The sequence below is a fragment of the Rhinolophus ferrumequinum genome, chromosome 22, assembly GCF_004115265.2.
Source record: "Rhinolophus ferrumequinum isolate MPI-CBG mRhiFer1 chromosome 22, mRhiFer1_v1.p, whole genome shotgun sequence".
Taxonomy (NCBI): Eukaryota; Metazoa; Chordata; class Mammalia; order Chiroptera; family Rhinolophidae; genus Rhinolophus; species Rhinolophus ferrumequinum.
Genome location: NC_046305.1, coordinates 41,445,831 through 41,470,139, shown reverse-complemented (window position 1 = coordinate 41,470,139; position 24,309 = coordinate 41,445,831). Strand labels below are relative to the sequence as shown.

General features: G+C 43.8%; 1 protein-coding gene, 1 long non-coding RNA gene and 1 pseudogene across 3 annotated transcripts in view; 1 reads left to right on the top strand and 2 right to left on the bottom strand.

Annotated features, from left to right (window-relative positions):
• Positions 1-1,861: 1,861 nt before the first annotated feature.
• SARS1 (seryl-tRNA synthetase 1) lies at positions 1,862-19,635 on the bottom strand. The gene is made up of 11 exons (XM_033093023.1): positions 19,431-19,635; positions 12,795-12,865; positions 9,254-9,334; positions 8,138-8,296; positions 7,061-7,204; positions 5,914-6,069; positions 4,551-4,772; positions 3,840-3,969; positions 3,426-3,583; positions 2,628-2,757; positions 1,862-2,268 (listed from the first exon to the last, which is right to left on the bottom strand). The coding sequence occupies exons 1-11, from the start codon at positions 19,564-19,566 to the stop codon at positions 2,111-2,113; spliced, it is 1,545 nt and encodes a 514-aa protein (XP_032948914.1). The 5' UTR covers positions 19,567-19,635; the 3' UTR covers positions 1,862-2,110.
• LOC117015499 (uncharacterized) lies at positions 9,580-9,678 on the bottom strand (annotated as a pseudogene).
• LOC117014797 (uncharacterized) overlaps positions 19,572-24,309 on the top strand; it is a 60,999-nt gene continuing 56,261 nt past the window's right edge. For both annotated transcript variants that reach the window (XR_004421612.1, XR_004421611.1), the window contains exon 1: positions 19,572-19,870. This is a non-coding gene — a long non-coding RNA (uncharacterized LOC117014797). The remainder of the gene's footprint in view (positions 19,871-24,309) is intronic.

The window sequence follows — 24,309 nt, the reverse complement described above, 5'->3', positions numbered from 1 at the left end:
TTCTACTGTATGGTCGGCAGGGAGGGACCTCAGGCACAGGGTCATCCTTTCCTCCATTTTTCTCTCCTGTCTCCAGTAAGAAGAGGATATAGACTTTCTAACAGACTAGTTGGCATACAGCAGCCATATTCTGGACCTCACGCATTCCTTTTCACTAGGCAGGTCAGTCCACACCCTTACCCAGCTGCAGGGCAGGTAGGGGGAGGTTGGCATGGGGAGTTGGGCTGCCAGCAACAGTTAGGAGGCGCTCTCTGCATAAAGCAGCAGGGAGTCCAGTCCGGGTTCCAGGTGCAACCAGTTCCAGAAAACTATTCAGGTACAAAATAGGTAAGTCAGGCAGTGCAGGGAAGCCCAGAGCCAGCCTGGGCCCTCTGCAGCTCAGAGCCCCAGCTTCGGCCCTCCTGGGATTCAGGGCCATGGAGAAAAGCAGTACCTCCTGGTGGAAGGAAAATCCCGGCACAAGGAGCTGAAGAGGGTAGGAGTGTGGAGAGCAAAGGGAGCAGTGTAGTGACCTCTATGGCTAGACAGGGGTGTTCAAGGACATCTGAAAGTTTCTAACCCCAAAGCCCAATGGGCTTTTCAAATGGGAGAAGGGCTGTGTTGTGAGCAAATCCAGCCTCCTGCTCACTGTGTAAACTCCCTTCATCCCAAAAAGCTGAGGCTACAGGAATGTGAATTTCTGGTCTTCTGAGTGAATGGGAGCAGAGTCTGTTGGCTCTGGTTTTGTTATCCCAGACCTGAGGGCAATGGGCTACAGTAGAGGTGGGCTGGCGGAGCCTGCCTATGGCAAGAGGCACTGCAGTCACCCTTTCAGGTATCCCAGTTTTGACAGGCTCTCCGGCAAGATGGATAGGATCAGCCCTAAGCCTCCAGCAGAAAACCAAGCACATAGCCTCTTTCCTGGGTACCAAGTTCCAGCAGTCCCGGGGAAGTCGCTGCTTAGGGACTAAGGAAGCTGAGATGACATAAAGGCGTCTAACTGACAGGCCAGTTCAGAGTCCTGCTCATTCTCCCAAAGAAACATAACATCAAGTACTGCTGAGGAATTAGGACTCCTGGCTTCCACCTGGCCAGGTTGTCTCATCTCCCTCACTCACCTTGTACTCTGTCTTCCATGTGATGGAAGAGGTATAATCATGTCCCCACCCTCCCTTTTGGGACTGTCACAAAGATAAAAGAGATCACCTACAGGAAGTATTTTAGGCTCCTAGGAGAGAAGCACTAAACGAACAAGAGGTATTATTAAAATAAAGTGTTTGTAGATTGCAGATGAAAGGCAGCAGGTAAATCAAGAGCCTAAACATTACCCTCCCCAGAGAAAAAGGGTGAACTGGCTATTAGGGCAATAGTGTGAGCTCCAGAGAAGGGATTAAAACGTTCTTCCTCCCTCTCCTCTGTCCTGCTGGCTATCTCCATCCTTTGGAATCGTACCAACAAGCTGCTATGCAGTTGGTCTCCCATTTTGAAATGAGTGGAAAGAGAGAAGTTGTTAATAAGGCCTCATGTTCTTGAATCTAGGGGCAGTTTTGGATTAAATATGGTTACCTCTCCCCCAAGGGCTCACAGCCTCCCTCTCTTTCCAAGGATCCCTTCCTAGGGAACAGAAGTGCTATGAAGCTTCTGTGTAGATCAACTCTGGTCTCTAAGCTAGTCTTACCTGCTTTTAGACAGAAGCAGATTTACAAAAGAGGATTCTGGCCCTTGTCCTGCAAGGTTTTCACTTTGCCCTTGAGTCTTTACTAAATCTACCTCTGCCTTCACCTACCTTCTCAAAGGCTGACTTGGGAAATGCAACAAGTCAGGAAAAGACAATCTAGAAGGAAAAGAAAAAGTGAGTATGGTTCCAGGAAGAACTGCCAGAGATGGCTCAGCCCCAGGCTGAGGAAGAGTCGTAGCCTTCCCCAGAGATGCTTTATTACATGGTTTCATCAGTCAGCAATGATTGGATCCTAGGCCCATGGGAAGAGACAGGAACATTGTGTAGTGCAAGGCAGATGGTTCCCCTTGTGACGATGCAGTCAGATGGGGCGGGCGATGAGTGAGTGCTTAGCTCCCCTGCTCATGGGCAGGCTCTGAGATCCCAGCCGAAGGAACTGGGAGGAATGAATGTTTAGGAATCGGTGACCTCCATGTTCTGCAGCTGATTTTCCAGGGCGACATCTCTCACTGCCCCTTTCTTTTTGCTGCCCTCATGTTGCTTCTTCTGCTTCTTTGATGGCTCCTGGTCTATGGGTGCTGGCTTCACGAAGGGAATCAGCTCTTGGAGACCTGGAAGGGAAGAGCCAACCAAGTAACCTATCGTTTCTCAGGAGTCAAAGTCCAGGGACTTCTGGGGTGAGTTTCACAAGACAACGATCTCTTTGAACAAAAGTGTACCCACAATGGGCACTGGTTTCATTCATTCTTTTCTTCCCCAGTCTGAATTTTAGCTGCATTTCAATAGAATATCATACCTGTACTGGCTACTTTCGCAGCTTTGCCTCTGCAATGCCCAGCACCAGAGGACAGGCAGAGTTTTGGAGACTGTGTCTCAACAAGAAAATCTGGTCCATTCTGCAAGGGGCCTGCTACTCAGAAGAGTGTGAAGACAGAGAACAGGAGGAAGATGGGCTGGGCTGGAGTCTTACCTGGTGGCATGAACTCCTTCAACTTCTCGGGCACAATGATGCCCTTCTCTGTCTGGTAGTTCTCCAGGATGGCACAGATGGTGCGAGTAGTGGCACACATTGTAGCATTGAGCATGTGGACAAACTCCACCTGCGAAGACAGGGCCCCAGAGGGAGCAGTTAAACTCAGCCCTTAGCTAGTTTAATGGATAACTCCCCTACTGCAACTACCCAAATCAAAATCATGGGTTGTACCCATTATCAAGCTTTTTCTAAACTTATATGTATTGCCTATCAGGTAACTCCAGGAAGATTCCTCATGTCTCTATGAGTCACAAGTGGTGGGTTCCAGCATTTTTGAGGAGAGTTGGGCCCTTTGAGGGAAAAAGAAGAAACTACTACAGTGGCCTCTCCTTTTAATCCCTTTCAAGACCCTAACTTGGAAAAGTAAGACCTGCAAATTGGATCTGAAGAAAGAAGCTTACAACCCAGACCTCCTTGGATGATAAGGGAAAACTTTGCCTCCGACTTGTTCGGTGTAGACAAAGGGGAATTATTCTTTATTTGGAGTTACAGAAAACAAAGCCCAATGAGAAAAGCTAGAATTGCCCTGTAGAATGGAGCTAGATTCAGGGTTCGATCTAAAAGGACTCAGTCCCGATCTAGTACAAGTCATTTTCAGATTCCCTTTTTGGTCTTGATTGAAAAGCTCAGCTTTTCCCATGATGCTGGGAAATAATGTATTCCAAGGGCTGAGAAGTAAGATGGATTTACTCTGCACTGAAGGCCCTGCTGCCTGCCTCCCCAGGGGCCATCTACCTTGTCCATCATCTTCTTGGTTTGCCCGTATCGGATTCGGAGCCGGCGAGCCTGATAGTCCGTGCAGTTAGAACAGGAGACTAACTCACGGAAGGCTCCCGAGCCCGGAAACCAGGCCTCCAGGTCAAGCTTCTTGCTGGCAGCATGATTCAAAGAACCTGTAAGGAAAAACCCCAAGAATTCATGAAGGAGGGATGGTATTTCAGAAGACTAACCTTTAGCAAACCTGAAGAATTCTTTAATTCATATCCTATCCCCAGAAGTGAAATCATGCCCAGATATTCTTATCACCAAACACTCCCAAGTGAGAAGAGTGTGATATTTTAATTAATAAGGGCAACTAATCGGACTGTGGGCTATTTCTTTGTGTGGTGAGGGTGGTATTTGTAGGATGCAGGAAAGGGAGGCCGATACCTGAGACAATATTCACAATGTGATAAGGGATCCCCAAAGACTGGTAGAATTCCTCTGCGGTAGTAATCATCTCTTCAAACATCTCCCACGACTTGTTGTCATGTGGTGACGAGTAGACAAACTGTTCAATCTGCAAAGAGGGACCCAAGGAGACAGCAACAGTGGGACAAGGTGAATAAACTAAAGGACTGAAGTGGGTGATATTCTTGCAATGAAGACCTGTGCCTACACCACTGGGAATCAGGTGAGGGTGGGGGCCCCCAGCAAGGGGTTGGTGTACGGGACTGGGAATGCAACAAGAACAAATGCTTCTATAGATAGCTTACCACATTATGTGCCAGGTACTGTTCCAAGTGCTTTACATCTATTAACTAGTTTAATCCTCACAATAGGCCTAATGAAGTAGGTACTATTACTATCCTCCTTTTACAGGGAGAAACCTGAGCACAGAGAGGTTAAGCAACTTGTTCAAGGGTTACACAGCTGGTAAGGGGTGGAGCTGGCATTTGGCCTCAGGCAGCTTGGTTCCAGAGTCTGTGCTCATAGCCACTCCACATGTTCTCAGGCTCTTTCCTAGAAACACAGATGTAGGCAAAAGGAGGAAAGACCAGGCCAGGGCAGGCCTGAGCAACACAGAGCCTGTCTCTCCTCTAACCACGCTGGACAGAAAGGTAGAAGGGTCCTACGCTTCACCCCGACTCGCGTACTCACCTTCTCAAACTGATGGACTCGAAAGATGCCACGGGTGTCACGGCCATGGGAGCCCACCTCCTGGCGAAAACAGGTGGACAGGCCCGCGTACTTGATGGGCAAATCCTCTGGCCGCAGCCACTCATCCCGATGGAGCGCAGCAATGGGCTGCTCTGAGGTAGCAATCAGGTATTTCTCATCATAGGAGTTGTCATCAGACTTTTCACTGCCTTTGCCAATCACCTGATGGAGGAGGGACCTTTATTAGTTAAAAGTGAGGGAGGAGGACCTTAGCTAGAGCAAGAAACCAAAGAGAAGATAAGAGTGATGGGGCAGGGAGAATTTTCCTTAATCTCTGCCTGGGAGTGAGCAAGGGACACTAAAGACAGGGGAGGGATTGGGTCAGTCCCAAATGGGGTTCGTACTAGATCAAAGAAAATCAAAAGGAGAGAAAATATTCTGATAATAGTTTTTACTTATTTCATACATGAAACATTTATAAACGACGTATAAGGGCCCATGACAGCAGGCGTACGATAAAACCTGAGCTGGCAGCAATATAAATCAATCCAGTCAACAAGTGCTTGTGAAGCATTTACTAAGTGTCAAGTCCTTTTTGCCAATGCTAGGCAGAAGGAGACATGGTCTCTGCTTTCTTGGTGCTTATGGGTTAGTCTACCGATTATAAGCCTCAAAAAATCACTTTGGCGTTCAGTCAATTAGAAGGATCCTCTGAACCTTGACTTGCGTCCTCTGGCTCTGTGAGACGGTCCCTGGCTGAGAAGGAGCTACAAACGGGAAGGACACGATAAGACCAGCCACTTCTATGATTTCCTTTTGTCCCACCACTCAACAGATGTGCTTTTCTAAACTCATAATGTTAAAGTACGCTCATCTAGATACATCATACCGATTGTCTCGGGAAAAGATCAAACAGGCTCTATGTCTGCTCTGTCCAATACGGCAGCCACTAGCCTGTGTGGCTATTTGCATTAAAATTAGTAAAAGTCAGTATTTTACTTTTTCAGTTGCATTAGCCACATTTTAAGTGAGCAATAGCCACAGATATAGAACATATCCATCTTCACAGGAAGTTCTCCTGGACAGTGCTGCTCTGTATCTTTGAAGTTAAACGTGCCTTTTTTTTTTTCTTTTAACTTTTATTTATTTTAAGTGCGTTTTTCCAGGACCAATCAGCTCTAAGTCAAGTAGTTGTTTCAATCTAGTTGTGGAGGGCACAGCTCACACTGGCCTCAGCAGGGATCGAACCGGCAACCCTGGTGTTACAAACATTGCGCTCTAACCAACTGAGCTAACTGGCTGCCACTGAAGTTAAACTTCTTAACTTAAGAAGTCCTCTGCCCCAATGCCTCAGGCTACTCACCTTATAAAGTTCTTCATCAAACTGGCTGAGCTGTGCCACCTCCTGCATGACCTCCTTCCTCATGAAGAAGGGGGTATAAATGGGAGTGTAGCCCCGACTTCCCAAGGTGCGAAGGGCATACTGGATGAGTGCCTGTTCTAGGAACACCAGGACTCCCTAAAGAAGCAGAGACACAGCGCTGTGTGATTGGCTTCTGTCACCAACATGTCCACCTGCTAGAATTCACATTCAGAGGCAACTGGGGCCGTGGATATGACTACTAGGGGTACACAGGAGGCCAGCAAAGACCGTGTACCCCAATATTAATTCAAGAGATTCTTCCTTAATACAAATGCCCAGCATATCATCCAGGAACATTGAATTCTCTTTCAGATACCAAAGCAAGAGAAAAGGATTATTGGCTCTGGGTGCGCAGGAAAGTTTTCTTGTGCTAATTCTTACAACACTGGATTCATTTATATAATGTAGAGCTTACCAATGCATGTGTATATATGTACAGTTGATCCTTGAACAACGTGGAGGTTAGGGCTGCCAGTGCCCCTCCCTCACAGTCAAAAACCCCTGTGTAACTTTAGACTCCCCCAAAACTTAGCTACTTATAGCCTCCTGTTGACTGGAAAGCTTACCAATAACATAAACACGATAAACAAATATTTTACATGTTATATGTATTATATACTATGTTCTTACAGTAAAGTAAGCTAGAGAAAAGAAAATGTTATTATGAAAATCATAAGAAAAAATTCACTTACAGTATTTATTGGAAACAAATCTGCATGTAAGTGGACCCACGCAGTTCAAGTCGTGTTGTTCAAGGGTCAACTGTGATTCCAAAATTATTTTACCATGTCCTTCTGAAAGCTTTCTCTGAATTCAGCTAATGCGGGTTGGCCTATGCCAACTGTTCTCGTAGCATCCTGGGCCTGCTCATACCACAGCACTTATCACAGTGGGTTTTGACTCTGTTACTTGTCTCACTGTCCAGTTACACTGAGCTCCTTAGGCAGAGGCTGTTCTGATTTAATTTGCAGTAGAAAGGCGAGTACAAATGGTAGATTTGATGTGTTGGCCTCTTTAACTAGGTTATGTTTTCTGCACATTTAGTTCCTTCTTTATAATCCGATCCCCAATGGTTCCCTCCTCTTACCTTCAGGAAGTACCCTCGACTCCCAGCCACAATGGCCCCTTTTTCGCCTTCAAAACCATCAACCATCACCACCAGGTCCACATGAGAGTACTTCTTTCTGACCGTACAATCACCCCAAATCCTCTCTACTTTGTTGTCTGCATCCTAAGGAAACAAGACCAGGAGACAAAGATACATAACCTCTGAATTCTACAACCTCCATCTTTCCAAATCTTGTTCCAACAACTTTGAGCTTAGTGAAGCCATTGCTTAACTCAAACATGAGGTTTTGGTCACTGTGTACAGAGATTAGAGGAGGAATTTGCTAGAGAATTTGTGCTCAATAGAGAAATAATCATTTATAAATTCCTAGAAGCGATTCTAGCCATGAAACTGAAATCTTGATTTTTCCAAAAGATCTGTTGCATTCTTTTTTTACCCTTTTAAATGACTCCTTGAAAATCCTGCACAAGGACACCCCTCCCCTGGACAATCAGCATTGCCTGGGGTGCAGAGGAGAATGTAGATTATTTTTTTTCCAGGCTCTTATTGGTCCCGGGCCACATGAGGGCGGGCTCAGGGCCCTGACCTCCCTGAGTTTAAGGTTCTGTTCACCAGGGAATGAATGAAAGAGGCACAGATGGGCCCAGCAATGGCTGGGGTGTCAGGGAACAAAGGCTGGGCTCTGAGCAGCTTTGTGCCGGGGAAGCTCCACTCAGCAGGAAACTTTTATCATGCAGATTTCCCTTCAACCTGCAGCTTCTCAGCAGGGTATGGGTGAGGGGTGAGGTTGATTTAGCAGATCCCTCCCACGAGACTCACTGCTACCATGGGCAACAGTGAAGGACAGTAGCCCGATTTAGAAGAGATTTCTATGCCAGAAGTCCCCTACCTGCTGTCTCTGCTCCTTCCCAATCAGGCAAGGATCTGAATCTTTCAATTCTCAATTGGTGGACAGACTGAATGTACAAAGAGCCTGCTACTGACACAAGGCCTATTATACAGAAAGTGCCAGTGTTTCGCTCTCCTCCTCCCACCGCGCCCCTTCCTAACAGAGGAGGATGTAAGGCAGCTGCCTGCTGTGGCACTGACGCCTACCTCATCATTGCTGATGGGCACGGAGGGATGCAGAAGATTCCCGATCTCTCGCAGGTTCTCAAACCGCTCTGCCTCCAGTTTTATCCGCTCAGCGTCACACTTCAGGATCGCTTCATCGATGAGGAGTCGGAGTTTTTTGATCTGTGACACTTTCAGGTTCTGTAGACGAACAGGTCAGGCCGCAGCCAGGCCACAGCGAGTCAAGCACTGAGTAGCAGCAATATGATTCTGTTGCCCTACCCCTGTTATGCTCTAATGAAAACCATTGTCATAGCATTTTAAAAATTGACAAGGAAGGCTTTCAAAGAACCGAGATTTATTTCACACAGGGATATATATGGTCTTGCCCTACAAATCCCTTGGCATTTTCTTTTGGGGTGCCCGAGGCAGAGATGGATCGATTCTGGCCACTCTTCTTGTTCCTATATATGTCAGGAGTTTTAATATGTAGCTCTTTTAAGAGCTCTTTCCCTTAACTTGCACTTTCTGATATTCCTGGTTAAATCAATTCAACATTCTGTTATGTACAACATTCAACAGTTCTCCAGGAAGATTACACATTTATTAGGAGCAAGAGACTTTGCCTTAAGCTAATTTTGTGTTCCTTACTGCAGGGGTCACAAAATGTACTGATTTCTTAGGGGGAGCCCTTACCAGGTAGGGCTGGACAGGAATAACTCCCCCAAACTAGCCCTTCAAGCACAGCAACTTTGCTTTTTTTGTGTTTATGCTCTTGCTATGCTTTTGTGCTGTGGGTTTTAAGAAAGGGTTCAGTGACTAAAACCTTGAAAATTACTGCTCTAGGTCCACTGGAGTGAACATGTACTGAATTACAGTATATTGAAAAGATTCCTTGACTATGTCAAAATGGAGTAATATAAACCAAACATAGTTCGAATCCTGTTTTCTCTTCTTCCTACCCTTGCTCTTCCACTCCATGACTCCATCTCTGCTGTTTAATAGACACTCAAGTACAGAGTATATAATAAGAGCAGATGGGGACATGTCCCAGGATGCCACAACGCTGGGTGGAGCAGAGTATCAGCATTCGCTTGTTTAGGAATAAGTTTAGATAAAAGAACAGAAATTCCAACCTAGAAAAGGACAATAACTTACAGCTAAAGTGTCTGCGGTGAGGTCATCAAGATTCACCACATTCTGCGGAATACACTCATCATCTCCCACTGGCTCTTTCTTCTGCAAGAAAAAAAATACAAACAAGCAGCACTACTAAGTAAAAAAAAAAAAAAAAAATTCTGACATTTTATAAGTGCACACCCAATTAATAGCATGTAAACTAATCACAGAACTTTGTTTTTTATTTCTTTATCTTTTTATAGAGAAAAGCCACACTTTTGCTACCGAGTGCCTTACATTGTGTTTTGACTCACTGTTTCTTCTGAGCTAATCAGCAAAGGGTATGAGGAGGCTGGAGCACTGTACAAAATATGAAACGCTTCACGATTTGTGTGTCATCCTTGCGCAGGAGCCATAAGCAAGGTATCGTTCCAATTTTAGATATGTGCTGCCACAGGGAGCACGCACAGAACTTTCTACATAACTGTCTCTAAAAGACGTAACATGTGGGAGAAAAATTGCTAAATCGGAAGTGAGAAGTTTCAAGTCCCTGTTCTGCCACTTTCTAGCTTTTTGATCCCGGACAGGTGGATTAACCAATCAGGGTCAGAGGGCTGACATCATCAGGCACACAGGAAGAATGTCTGCCTTGGACATAGAATAGTTATGGGCACCCTTCATGAGCTGGCTGCTCAGGAGCCAGCAATGGGGCTGAATCCTTGGCTACCTGCTAGGAACAGTCCCAATGCTAAAGGGAAAGAGGACAAAATGATGGGATGATGAAATATTAAGGAGGCAAGGAACACAACATTTTTGAGGAAAAAGTCACAAAATCTGAAACTAAGTTTAGAGCAGTCAATGCAAGTTGTACAGCAGAGGTGTACACAGCACTAGATATTTTCCCTCTCCAGTTTCTTGCCTCTCCCTTCTTTATGATAATTTGCCAATTCACTTCTAATCCTTGCCCAAAGCCATGGGCAAGATAACTTTATTAAATTAAGGAAAATTATCAAAGGCCATTATAACAAGCTATAGAAGATCTCAGCAAAACTCTTATAAAAATAAGTTGAGAAGATTTTGGATCTGCTTTGCAAATATAAATAAAATGATGTGTAGAAATCATGTTCAATGCCCTAAGGATTTTTTTAAATCCAATCCAATAATAGTAGGCAATTTATACAAACTCATAACCCACTGCACAAAATTGAATCATGAGAAAGGACTAAATCTTCTGAGGGTAAAGCAAAGAAATCCCTTAGGTTTATTATACATTCTCATACATTGAAGTAAAAAGTCAAGATTGTAACCATAACCCAACTCATACCCTTCGGTGACTCAAACAAATCATCTTAAAAAGTTGGAAAAGTCTGAAAATACCAAAATGGGTCTTGATGAGAACAAGCAAAGACTTCTGAGGAAAAAATTGGCCTAAATCTCAATATTTCCTATATGGTAACAAGATAGCTGAGGCTATCCTGCTATCCACTTATCCGTCAGGGCAGCAAATTCAAGTTCTAAGTTCAAGTTCTGGCTCTGTAAGTAACTTACAGCATGATTTTAGGCCATAGTTGAATTTCCTAAGCTTATATCCTTAACCTTTAAATAAGGCTGATAATTGTACTACCTACACGCCATGCTTGCAGCAAAAATCAAAACCCAAAATGAGATGTGTATATATATATATATATAAAAGGGTTTTAAATACTTTCAAGTGCTATGCAAGTTAAAGCACTGTGAGTACCATTCCAATGGACCGCAAAGGAGAACACTCCTTATTGTTATTGCAAATGGAAAACAAACACTCCCATCTTCTTGCTATGAAAAACACTTGGCTGGCACTACCTGTATGTGTGTTTCACAGAGCACACAGGCAGGAGCATACACGGCAATTAACATAATTACAGGACCTCTGGCATGCAAATGATTAAGCATCATGAGTCCCATAGGAAGAAAACAATACGATTATTGATATCAGTTTCTATAGCCGTCACAAGCTGAAAGTGGAACAAAATTCTGTTAAAGGAAGGATTCGGACTATCAGGAAGCGTAAGGTGTTAGAATCCCGAGGAAATTTTTTGTTATGCTTTTTACTGGTCCAGTTTCCAAATTTTTAATTTTTTGGTTTAGTTTAGAGGTTTACAACTTAAAAATGAGACAGAGGGTAGGGTGAAATTAATATACTTTGTAAAAAGTGATTGAGAGGCAAAAAAGGGTATTTCGGAAGAAAGATTAGAAACATGTACTATTCTGGAAACCAAGGCAAGGCCCGGCTGAAACTTAACATTCTTCTTTTTTTCCCAAAGATTTTATTGGAGAAGGGCAACAGGACTTAATTGGGGAACAGTGCGTACTTCCAGGACTTTTTCCAAGTCAAGTTGTTGTCCTTTCAGTCTTAGTTGTGGAGCGCGCAGCTCAGCTCCAGGTCCAGTTGCTGTTGTTAGTTGCAGGGGGCGCAGCCCACCATCCCTTGTGGGAGTCGAACCGGCAACCTTGTGGTTGAGAGCCCATTGGCCCATGTGGGAATCGAACCGGCAGCCTTCAGCATTAGGAGCACAGAGCTCCAACCGCCTGAGTCACTGGGCTGGCCCCGAAACGTAACATTCTTAAAGCATGGAAGGGTTTCATGGACGAAGGTCGTGACTACTTGCCAGCTATTGTTACTCCCAATTGCTGAGTAACTACAACGTTCTAGACATTGTGCCAGGTTCTCTACATTTAAAAAACGTAGTTCTCACAATTTTATTCTATAGGTAAAAGTTATTATTGTCATTTCACAGACAAGAAAAATGAGGCTCAGGAGTGAACTTGCCTCCAGTCACATAGCCACCAGTCCAGGATTTGGAGTCCCTATGTGTGCTCTTTTCATTAAAGAGCACACTGCACTGGGACAAACGACCTGAAGTCTGCCATAAGAAATTGTTTGTGGCACTGTAGGTTGAACTTAAGAAATAATTGGAAAGGATTACTGGTGGAATTTATATTCTTATTACAAGAACAGAATAGACAATGAATGACAAGCGTGGCAAGAATCCTAATCTTGCTACAGACTGAATGTTTGTGTCCCCCCAAATTCAAAGTTGAAACTAATCCCCAATGTGATGGTATCTGGAGAGAGGGTCTTTTCGAGGTGATTAGGTCATGAGGGCAACCTCATAAGAGACTCCAGAGAGCTCCCTCTCTCCTTCCGCCATGTGAGGAACCAGCAAGGAGACTGTCTATGAACCAGGAAGGAGCCCTCACCAAACGCCAAATCTGCCTGTGCCTCGATGTTGGACTTCCCCACCCCTAGAACGGTGAGAAGTAAGTTTCTGTTGTTTATAAGCCACTCAGTCTATGGTGTTCTGTTATAGTAGCCGCCAAACAGACTAAGACACACCTGAAGACAGAAGACGGACTAACTGATGCTTTAAAGTATCTCTTCGTTTCCTCCCCACTTCCTTCCTTTCTTTTTAAAATAATTCCCCCACTTTGGTAAGAAATTCGGTATCCATAGAATTAGATACTAAATTAGAAATTATATGAATGTTAACTAAGAATAAGACTGACTTCCTCTGCTCAAGCTTTCAAGGTTGCTGCTTACCTTCATTTTCTCTCCAATTGTCTTGCTGCACAGGTTCTTCAGCTTGTTCAAGTTGTCTGCCCGAAATCTGCCTGAAGAATAAAGAACCCAAGAATATACCAAAGATATGCACATAATTAAGATTCCTCCTTCTCCTAATCCTGGCCTCTTAGGACTGATCTCAGCCAAGGCCAGAGTGCAAGGTCTGCCTCATGAAGTTGTGAAATCTTGTGGCTTTAGAGTCCCAAATTTAGTTGGCATATATTGGTAACTACAATAGGGTTCTCTAGCATTTGGTGACAAGGAAAAGGCCATTCTGAGACTAAAAATACTCAAGTAACTATAACATACTTAGTCATCTTAAAATTCAGTTAAGAAACTATGTGTGACGCAGGAGAATCTAGAAAGAGGGCATTCATGTTTCTATTCCCAGGAATTTGGTTGCTACATCTGTATGCTAGAAATGGTTAAGTGTTATTCTCTTTGCTTTGACATAATGCTCATCTGACAACCTTCAAATTATAATAATTTAGTTTCTCATAATTTGGTTTCTTTTGGGGAAGACAGTGTACTACTAACTCAACCTACATATATATTCTGGCCCAAATTAATATATTGGTATTGTGTTTCATTAGTCTAACTGATAAGCAAAAATTGGACCTCTTAAATGTAAACTTTAGGAGCAATATAGTGAAAATCAGGCTTTTAACAGATAAAATGATGACTAGAAATGAGACAGCACCTAGACATAGCTACTCTCTAAGCCTTTGCCAAACTTTAACTAAACTAGATTTCAGCAGAAAATGATATATAACTAACTTCTCATTCACTTATTCACATTGATCACAGAGAAGGAGAACAGATTCATGGTTGCCAGGGGTAGGTGGGGGAGGGGAAAGGGACTGGACTACAAAGGGATAGCAAAAGGGATCTCTGGTGGTGGAATAGTTCTTTATCTTGAGTGTGGCAGTAGTGACACAAATCTACATGTGATAAAATCACACACACACACAGGTACATGAAAAACTGGTGATCTGAATAAGGTTTGTGAATTGTGAAATGTCAATTTCTTGGTTTTTATATTGTACAAGTTATGTTAGATGTTATCACTGGGGGAAACTTGGTGAACGGTACACAGGACCACTTAGTACTACTTTTTGTAATTTTCTCTAATTCTATAAATATTTTGAAATAAAAAGTTAAACATTTTTTACTTAGTCCCTTCTATTTCCAAGGCCCTATGCTAAGGATTGGGAATATAAAACACCGTGCTACGCGCTGGGAAATAAAAGAAAATAAGATAATTTAAAAACTACATATTCTAACAATGCTGAATGTTTTAATCAATAAATATAGTATATTCCTTTATTATTTTTCTCTCAGCAATGTCTTGTAGTTTTCAGTATAGGGATCTTGAATGTCACTTTTAAAATATATTTTTAGGTATCAGATGCTTTTTAATTGTTACTTATATATAGACGCATCATTGATTCTGTATATTGTATACAGTGATCTTGTTAAATTTATTTAATTTTAATAGCTGAGATTCTGCATAGACAATCAAAGTCATTTGTAAATAATGACAGCTGTACTTCTGTTCCAATCTTTTATTTCTTTTTCTTGCCTTATACCACACTGTCTGGAACCTCCAACATGATGTGGATTAGACGCGGTGATAGTAGACATCCTTGCCTTGTTTCCAAGCTCAGGGAGAGAGTGTTCAATATTTCATCATTAAGAATAATGTGGGAGGAGGGTGGGAGATGAGGGTAAGAGGGATCAAATATATAGTGATGGAAGGAGAACTGACTCTGGGTGGTGAACACACAATGGGATTTATAGATGATGTAATACAGAATTGTACACCTGAAATCTATGTAATTTTACTAACAATTGTCACCCCAATAAATTAAAAAAAAAAAATAATGTTAACCATGGGTTTTTTTTTTGATAAATACCACTAATCAAATTAAGAAAGTTTCTCTCTATTCCTAGTTTGCCACATTTTATCATAAGCAATTGGATTCCACATTTAAAAAAAAAGAACTTTGATTCCTATCTCACATCATACACTAAAATCAATGTGAGATAAATCATGTATCTAAATATGAAGGGTAAAGTAATATAACTTGTAGGAAAAAAATGGAGAATATCTTCAGAACTTTGGATATGGAGATTTCCTAAAAAGAATAGAAGAAGCACAGATTACAAAAGTCCAATAAATTAGACTTCATTAAAATAAGAACCCTACTCATTAAAAGACAAAGAGTGAAAAGGCAAGTCACAGATGGGAGAAAAGATCTGCAATACATATACTATGAGACAAGGTTTTGTATGCAAAATAGATAAAGAATTCCGAAAAATCAATGAGAAAAAGACAATCAAAATAAAAACTGGTCAACAGGATTGAACAGACCCTCTCAAAACAGGCTGTCCAAATGCTAACAAGTACATGAAAAAGTGTTCAATATCTTTAGTCATCAGGAAAATGTAAATAAAACCCACAATGAGAGACCACTATCTCTCCACCAGAATGGCTAAAATTGAAAGGACTGCCAATATGAAGGGAAAGAATGTACAGCAACTGAAACTCTTCTATTGCTGGTGGGAGTACCAACTGCTACAACCACTTTGGAAAACTATCTCATAGCAACTAGTGAATCTAAGCATGTCCCTACCCTATGACACAGCAATTCCACTCCTGGGTACATATCCAACAGAAATGAGTGCTTATGTCTACCCAAAGACACACAACAATGTTCATAACACCTTACTCTTAATACCGTCGAACTGGTAACAACCCAAAAGTCCATCAATACAATTGTTTGGTACGTTTACATAATGGAGTACTGTATAGCAATGAAAAAGAACCAACCACTGCTACACATCACAACATGGAAAAATCTTACAGACATCATTTTGAGAGAAAGAAGTCACATACAAAAGTACATACTATATAAGACCATTTATGTGAAGTTCAAAATCAGGCAAAGGTAATTTATGGCGATAGTGTCACGGGGTTGTGCCACCACAGTATTAGTTAATCCTTATTAACTTTCTTGTCTGCTCTCATTCTCCAGTGCATCCCTTGATGAACCTGCATGAACTCCTAAGGAAAGGGCAGAAATTCCGGAGCAAGCTAAGACTTCCAGTAAAGACTAGATAAGAGACCCAAGGACACAGCTAAAAAACTGGTTTGCCCAGAAGAATCCAAGATGGTGCCAAAACCCCTTCCCAAGTGACCTTTTGATGAATTTTCCCTCTTTGGAATGCTAAAAATCATGCCCAGGGCTGGAGACGTAACATTAAAATGAGACATGTTGTCTGTCCAGCCATGTTCCAATTATGTATAGAAACTGCTCATACTCCCTGGCAATTCAGAGAATTCTCCACCATTTTCTCAGAAATCTCTACTCCTGAACCTGTCCATCTCCCACCAATCCTTTAAGATTCTCCTAATTTCCCCATATGGGGAGATGGTATCTCTAATGTAAGCTCATCCTTCTGCATTCTTTGATCAAAGAAATCAAGTTTCTGCTTTGCTTTACCAAATACAGTCTCTGTTATATTGGCGTGAGTGATACCGGGCAAAAGGACCTTATTTTGGGGTCCCTGACAGTAGAGGGCAGAATACTGTGATTTTTGGAGGTGAGAAGTGACGGTGAGGGGAGCCTGCTGGGGTACTGCAAATACCTTAGATCTTCGTCTGTGTGGTGGTTACATGGGCGTAGAGATTGGTAAAATTCAAACTGCACATTAAGATTTGTGCACTTCACTACATACATTACGTCGCAATAAAAGCAAGTTTTAAAAAGCTGTATATAAAAATAGTATAAATGCCACAACAGAGATATATGAGATAATATATGGAGAGCACTTAACACATGAAGTAGTGCTATCGGAGCAGAACTGGGTGGCAAGGAGGGCTGATGGGAGTGGGGCATCAAGAAGAGGCACCAGTCACACACATGTGACAGAGTTCAGGAGTAGCATAACAAACAGCGAGGGGCATATGTGGGAGAATGGCAGAAGATGAGTCTAGGAAGGAATGTGGGACTTTGTAAATTGGGTTAGGAAATTTGGATTTTTATGCTTTAAGACTCTACTGTCCAATCTGTAGTCCCTAGTTACATGTTGCTACAGAGCACTTGAAACATGGCTAGCTTGAATTGAGATGTACTATAAGTGTAAAGTATACACTAGATTTCGAAGACTTATAAAAAAGAAAAAGAATGTAAAATATCTCAGTAATTTTTTATATTGATTACATGTTGAAAATAATATTTTTTTGATATATTGGGTTAAATAAAATATATTACTAAAATTAACTTCATCTATTCTTTTCATTATTTAAGTGACTATAAGAAAACTTACAATTATACCTGTGGCTCACATTATGTTTCTATCAGACAGTACTGCTTTAAGGTATGAATGTCATTGCTAGACTTATGCCTGGAAGTAAAAGGATTAGATTTGCATTCCAAATAGATCACATGTCCTGGGTGTGGCCCAGGACTGGGTGAGACTGAGGTGAAACTAAAAGCAGTTAAAAAGTTATTTCAATGCTGAGAGCCTGGCTGACGACATCTGCAGTAAGGGTTAGCAGGAAATAACTTCAATTTATAGTAAACAGAACTCTCATTCAGGAAAGCACTTTTGGGGGGGAAGACAGAATTCCTGTAGTTAGCAGCCGATTTTAAGATAGGTGGAAATCTAGTGGCTTTGAAGTAGTCGAGGCAAATGCTTATCATGTGCCCAAGTGTGTCCTCATTATATTATTCTGAAATTAAAAAGAAAAAATCACGATTCGAATCCTTGGAGTTAGATGAAGCGTGGTAAACTCTGTGGAGCTATGACTCCAAGTTTTATCAGATTCCTTTGAGAGCCCTAGGGGCAGCTTGGAGGTCTACAGGCAGACCAACTGGGTTACAAGTCCTTGTTGCAGCCAATGACAGAAGAACCCCAATCTCTGATCTGAGGTTCAGATACAGAAGAACCTTGATACAAGATCTGTCAATGTCCTACTTGAGCAGCCAGTAAATTGGGAAAAATCATTAACTCCCTTTGGCTGCAAAGAGACAATTGCTAAGGGATATCAGGTAGAAAAGAGTAAGTGTGTTGAAAATAAATTACATAAACTGCTTTTCATGCAGACAGGCAAAGTGCCCTGAATACAGAAGATATTCATGAATTCAACAAACCTTTGTCAAGCTCTTACCAAGGAGCAGATGCAGTGCTAGGCACTTGGAATATATGTATACATAGGTATATGTATATCCTGTATGTATATGTATACCCTAGGTACCGGGACATACAGATAAATAAAACACAGCCAAGTCTCTGAAGAACTTATCCCCTCACCATATATCCATTCATCAGGAAAAGGATAAAACTTCCTATAGATGTGTACATTATACACATCTATATACACATTACACACATATATAATGTATATATGTACATTATACACATTCAAATACATTTAGTGCTGGACAATGGCTAGGCTGATACAAATATATGATACTTCTGATTCAGTTAAATATCCGGTCTAGTTTTTTCCTTCCATTTAGTTTAATTCCATAGCAACTCAAAACTTCAAATTCAGGTGGTGGGATCTCAGCCACAAAGTTCCACATTAGAGTGACCGAGACATACTGAAGCATCAGACAAACCGAGTTAAACAAATATTCTCTTGGTACTTAATACCCTTATAAATTTAGGAAAATTAATTTTCCTAATAGAAACACACCCCACTCTCGGACAGCGATTGCCTTTGCAGTGTGCTGTCATAAACCTGGCTCTCAGCTGGTTGCCGGCTTATTGCATCAGACAAAATTAATCACGTGTGCATCCAGCCAATCAGTGATCACTCCAATTAATGCAGGCAGAGGGTTTTATGGTTTTATTTAGGTTCATGAAAGATGCCCGGGTCAGTTCCAGGTTTTAGTCCAACCCTGCCAATATCTTTTCCGGAAAACTTTCATAAATCACAATTAAACAGCCTCAACAGTTAAAAGCTTTCTCTTGCCTCGCCGCATCCCTCTCCCTATGTCTGACCTACCACTACAAAGACTTATCCGTTCTGAAAGGTAGAACCACAAATCAGGGGAATGGCTTTTCCAAAAACTCCAGGCCCACTGCTTTTAGACAGGAGCAGCCTCCAAAGACCCCAAATACTTCCAATATGGGTGGAGTGAACCTACTACGCGGCAGATGTGACTCCGTCGCAGGCTGGAGCCTTTCATCCTATCAAAATAGGTGACCACTTTGGCCTTGCCGAAGATGAGAAAAGGACTGGAGGCGACCAAAGAATAGTGTTAGGAAAGGGGAAACCCCCCAAACCTCCTGCCCTGGCTTTCTTCTAGCTACCCTTGGGGCAGGAGGGCTTGACAGCTCTTGATGCGCATGCGTCATGCTCGTTGCCAGCCTGAGATCAGCCATCCGCACTGAGCACGCGTGGAAGGGAGCGTGCACCAACCTGGCAGAAGGAAAAGTGGGATGGTCTCGGTTGCCCGGGTACGTTTTGGGGGCTAGAGAGCATCGGAGCCACCGCGACGTGGGAGGGGGATCCGACGAAGGGTGGAAGCTGTGGCCCGAGATCCGAGAGCCGAAATTGGGATTAGGATCGGGGGACACCCGGCGCCTCCCGGTACTTACATCTTCGCCACTCGCCGTCTGCCTTTACCAGCTGATCCACTAGTCTCGGGTCCTTGAAGCGCTTCTCCTGGGTCTCTCGGATGAGGGCCGGGTCCCCTCCTTTATCCACCCGAAACAAATCCAGATCCAGCACCATCTTCCCTCCTCCCGGGTCAACACTGAGGGAAATGAGGTTGGTACCACGGCAGTCAGCCTGTGACCGACGCACTGCGCTGGCGCGCTGACCTGTCCCTCCCCGCGCAGGCGCGGCACGGGCGCGCGGGCGCCCCCTCTCCACCGGAAGCGACTGTGTTGGAGGCGGGGCCGCGAGAGGAAGGTGGGGGAGCCCGGCGTGGGCTTCTCGGGCCGCGCTGGGGTGTGACCTGGCGGGCAGCTTTGCTCCCTCTTGAGCTTTCTCCCCAGCGCTGCACCCCTCTAGGCGTTCTCATTGCCCCTTAAAGGTGAGTGCCTCAGTTTCCTACTCATGGTAAAGGACACGACTCAGGCTAGGCAGACGCCTGCCAGTATGATAGCTATCTTGGAAGCTGGAGCCCAAAAGATGCCAGTTTCCGTTTTGCAAGCTTGGATCCTCAGACTGGACCCTGTCCCTGGACCTCTGCTCTCTTCTTCATCTTGAGACATGCGTATGGCTACATTTTTTTAGTCCCCGGGTTACCTCAACTCAAGAGTCCCACTTTCCTGCCTTAGAGCTCGGACACATTTCTTAATCCGACTGTTGGGTAAAGCAGATTGTCCCCTTACCAAGGCTTAAGAGCATAGGGCCTGGAAAGTGCAATTGAAATCTTTTAGAGAGAGACATGAGGGGACTTCCAAGGGGAAAATATTTAGTAGATTTGAAGGCAGTACAAGGTGTCGAGGTCCTGTCTTAGGTCTGCGTGAAAACTTGACCAAACATTACATCACTCTATTTTAGAACATTCGGGCCTTTCCAGTAAAATATTCTGGTTGCTGGTCGAGCCAAAATTATCAAAGAATCTCCCTGATGATGAGATTATTTGGAGGAGTTGGGCACAGGCGTTCTGTTCTCCCCATCCGTCCATCTTGCAGAGACTGTCGAGTCCACTCCCAAATCCCAGAGCTAGCTGTGCTGAGATTTCCTTGGTCTTGTGCCACATGCCTGGGCTCATGTGATGAGGATGTGCCCCAAGATTCTCTGCTACGCCAACTCTGAGATGTAGAACAAGGCTATTGGCAGTGGTGGAACTGACAAGTAGCGATCTAGAGGGAAACTTAGGAACTGGGGTTGTCTAGGTTTGCGCGCCCCGCCCCCCAGGTTCCGCTTGCCTAGGACGTTCGATTTAAAACCAGTGGAAAGGAAGTGTAGGGAGCTGCAGTCCCTGAAGAAAACATGTAAGAAGATTGTCCTCAAAGTGTTGGGTTCTCTGAATTCTTCTAAGGGCAAGGGGGCGGACTGTTTCCATGTCAAAGGCACTGCCCAGTGTATTGTCTGCTAAATTTCAAAACACTGATGGATCTTCCTGAGGCTGCCCTGGGGCCCAGGCCTGGGCGAGGAGGGCCACTGCACCAGTCCTTCAACCAGGTCATTAGTATCGTAGGAAGGGTGATTTACAAATTCTGGCCTCTCCAAATTTCCTTAGGATTTTTCACCATTAGTCTTATCATTCGATTACAAACTCTTTAAAATGCTCCTGTTACCTGTTAAAATGCTCCTGTTAACCTAACAAATGAACATAATCACGTACTTCATTTATCAGCTTAGAATCGTAGGATTTTTAGGGCCAGAGGGGAATCTCTTAGCTAATCTTTTTATCACCTTGTCCCTCATGTGTTGAAATATTTTTGTCTAACGTATGATTTAAAGCACAATAATTTGTATTCCCTTATTAATTAGACACACACAGCTGCCAACTGGAATTTCTGATTAGCAAGAAATAACCAGTGTTACTACACTGAGTAATTCCTGCCAGAAGCTAACACAAAAGCAGATCAATACAATGCTGCAGTTACGGAGTGATGGTGTGAAGCCGTCTTTGGGATGGGTGGTGTCTTTTAGCTTTTAATGCTGGGAAGAGCTCTTGGATGCTGCATCTGAGCCCTCAAGGGTTCAAGGACTGCCAACTGGAGACAGCTAGGTTAACCCCTGTATCGCCTGTATGAGGAAACTGAGGCCCAGGGAAGTTACGTAATGGACCCAAAACCTGAATCTGGTAAATGTCAGAGATAGTCTGTGTTTGGGCTTGTCCCTCTGTTCGCATTCCGTAGCAGAAAACGGCCGGAGGAACTTGTCTAGAACATGTGGCCTTTTCTTATAGGGCAAAAACCAATGGATAGTTGCATCTTTATCTCCGCAGGACCTAGCCCAGCGCCTTGCATATGGTAGGTGCTCGTCACAACCCCCTTGGATGAGGGTCGCAGGGAGTAGGCTGAGTGGTAGAAGCTTGGTGCAGGTTCAGGGAGCAGAATCCTAGGTGAGATACTGCCTCGGGGGTCCTGGGCGGCCAGTGGGCAGCCCAGGGGGAATGAGTACGTGCAGGGAGGGAGCAAGAAAAGAGGGTGGGGCACCCGCCAGAGATGCCATCCTCAGTTCAGAGCTGGCTTGTGTGGGAGGGCTCTCGTGGGCTTCACTTTCGCCCCTCTTCACTCTGTTCCTCTTTTTGTTCTGGATTTAGAGTAGGATTTCTCGGTGTTTCACAAGCAAGCCCTGTCCTCTCACTCTGCTGGAAGCCTTCAGTGACTGCCTGTTCTCAAGAGAATGTCCAAATGGAGCTCGCAGAGCCCGTCATCCTCTGCCCCTCGAACATGTTCCCGCTTTCTCTCTTGGCGTTCCTCCCTCGCACTCCCCCATACCCAGCCATTGGTGGCTCCCCTTCCTTACCTCTGAGCCCTGGTACTAGCTCCTTCTACCTAGAATGCCTTTTCCCTCCATGTTTCCTCCGGCTAGTTTCTTCTTCCTCCAGGAAATCTTCTCTGAAAGCCTCTTCACTCCTTCCCCCAGATTGGTTTGCCACCCTTCTAGGTTCCCACTGCGCAGTAGCGTCAGTCATACTGTTTCAGGAGGAACTGACAGTCCAAGCTCCAGTCCTCAGCTGCCCACTCCCTTCTATCCGAGGGACAGTCACAAAAGGCAGTTGATGTTGCTGTCCTTGGGCCACCAAGGAGGAACCGTTTAAAAATAGCGCGGGTCAGGGAAAGCTGCCAGGCCCCGGTTGGCTTTGATGCTTGCTGCCTCTCCCTCTTAGAATTGGAACGAGGCGTCAATTCTCCTACCACACTGTATGGTTCAGGGAACTGCATTTTATGTAGGATTGTTAACTTCAGGGCTAAAATGGAATTATTTATATTCGAAACGCTCCTCGAATAGCTCTTTCGTTATCTGTAATGTTTTGTATAGGCACGTCACTTTCTCTGTCTGCAAGGGCCATTGTTGGTCTGTGGTTCTCAGTCAATTAAACATCTTCTTTAAGTTTTCGTCCAGGTCATTGGTATCTTCTTGCCTGGTCACCTGACAGGTGTTTCGCTTCTTTGTTCTTTGGTAATTGGGAAGCCCTTAAAATCATTCACACATTCCACTCACATCCCCACCTCCCTCCCCCCGGTTTCAAGCTTAGTCATGTCTGCTGCCTGTTTGATGCTTTGGGACACTGCACAGTATATGGTTGAACTCACGTAACTTAATTGTTTCTTCCCTGTTGTATCCCCAGTGGGTGAGCCAGAAGGGTTTCGCAGTGGGTGACTGAAGATGGGGTGTGGGGGGGCGGTCTGTCAAGTGAAAAGGAAGGGGAGGGGCGGAGGCATATGCTCAGGCTGGGAGGCGTGAAAGAGCTTATGACTGAGGCACAGTCAGAAGTTCAGTGTGGTTAGAGTATCAGGGTGGACCGTTAGGGACCTTACACCCCACGTGACTAAATCTGTTGGACGTACACTTTCTTTACCTGTTACAATGGGCATAGGACCTACCTCTGGGGCTGTTCTAAGAACTTAGTGGGCAATACTATGAAAGCTCTTAGTCCAGGCTTGATACGTAGAGATGACACATTAATGCGAGTTTCCTGACCTACTTCCCTTCTTAAGAAGAAGGTAAATATCACCCCTGCTTATAGGATAAAGTCTATAAGCAGGGGTGGTATTTAAAATACTGAACCACCAGTACCACCCAGTCAAAACAGATGTGGGTGAAAACCAACCAGCTGAGGGAATTCTTTCTAGGGGATTAAGTGCCCTCAACTAGAGTGACGGAAAAGTCCGATACCCTGGGAAATGGTAGGTCCGCGATGTCCTCTAGGACTTTATCCATAATCTAGTCTGTAATAATCCACCTCAGAACCAAATGAGCTAATTTTACTTTTGTTTGTGGACACATTGTTATGTGGCTGGCCTCAGTACCACCTGAGTGAAAACTGATCTGGAAGGGAAACACCTAACATGTTAAGTGTTTTATGTGTTCCCTGTTTTGAACCTTACCCAATCTTGAGAGGTGAGGCGTCGTTAGATGAATTTTATTATTGTGGAAACTGAGGCTTTGATTGTTAGTGATGAGAGGCGCCAAGCTGAGGTCCATTGTTGCTCCAAAGTATGCTCTTTTCTCTGTCACTCTGGGGATCCAGAATCTTCCTCTTCAGTTTAAGCTTTAAGAACATTTACCATTTCTCACTCACCTATCCAGCCATCCAACCCATGTTCAAGAAAAACAACTTGAAAGATATGTTTTAATTTCACACATGCACACACACACACACACACACACACACTCAAGTGACATCCAATACCCATCCCCTAACAAACTACACACTCTTGGACTACAGAGTAAAAAGGAAATCCAACCAGTCTGAATGAGAGGAAAATTTGGTTTCACAAAGCTGAAAAATCTGTTACAAAGTCTCTGTTATATAAATATAGTCAGTCTTATCGTTAATGTTGA

Coding starts and splice junctions, on each gene's coding strand:
- SARS1 (XM_033093023.1), bottom strand. CDS start 19,566: ATGGTGCTGGATCTGGATTTGTTTCGGGTGGATAAAGGAGGGGACCCG. Junction 12,866..19,430: donor AGACGGCGAGTGGCGAAGAT/GTAAGTACCGGG, acceptor TTTATTCTTCAG/GCAGATTTCGGGCAGACAAC. Junction 8,297..9,253: donor TCACCGCAGACACTTTAGCT/GTAAGTTATTGT, acceptor GTTCGTCTACAG/AACCTGAAAGTGTCACAGAT.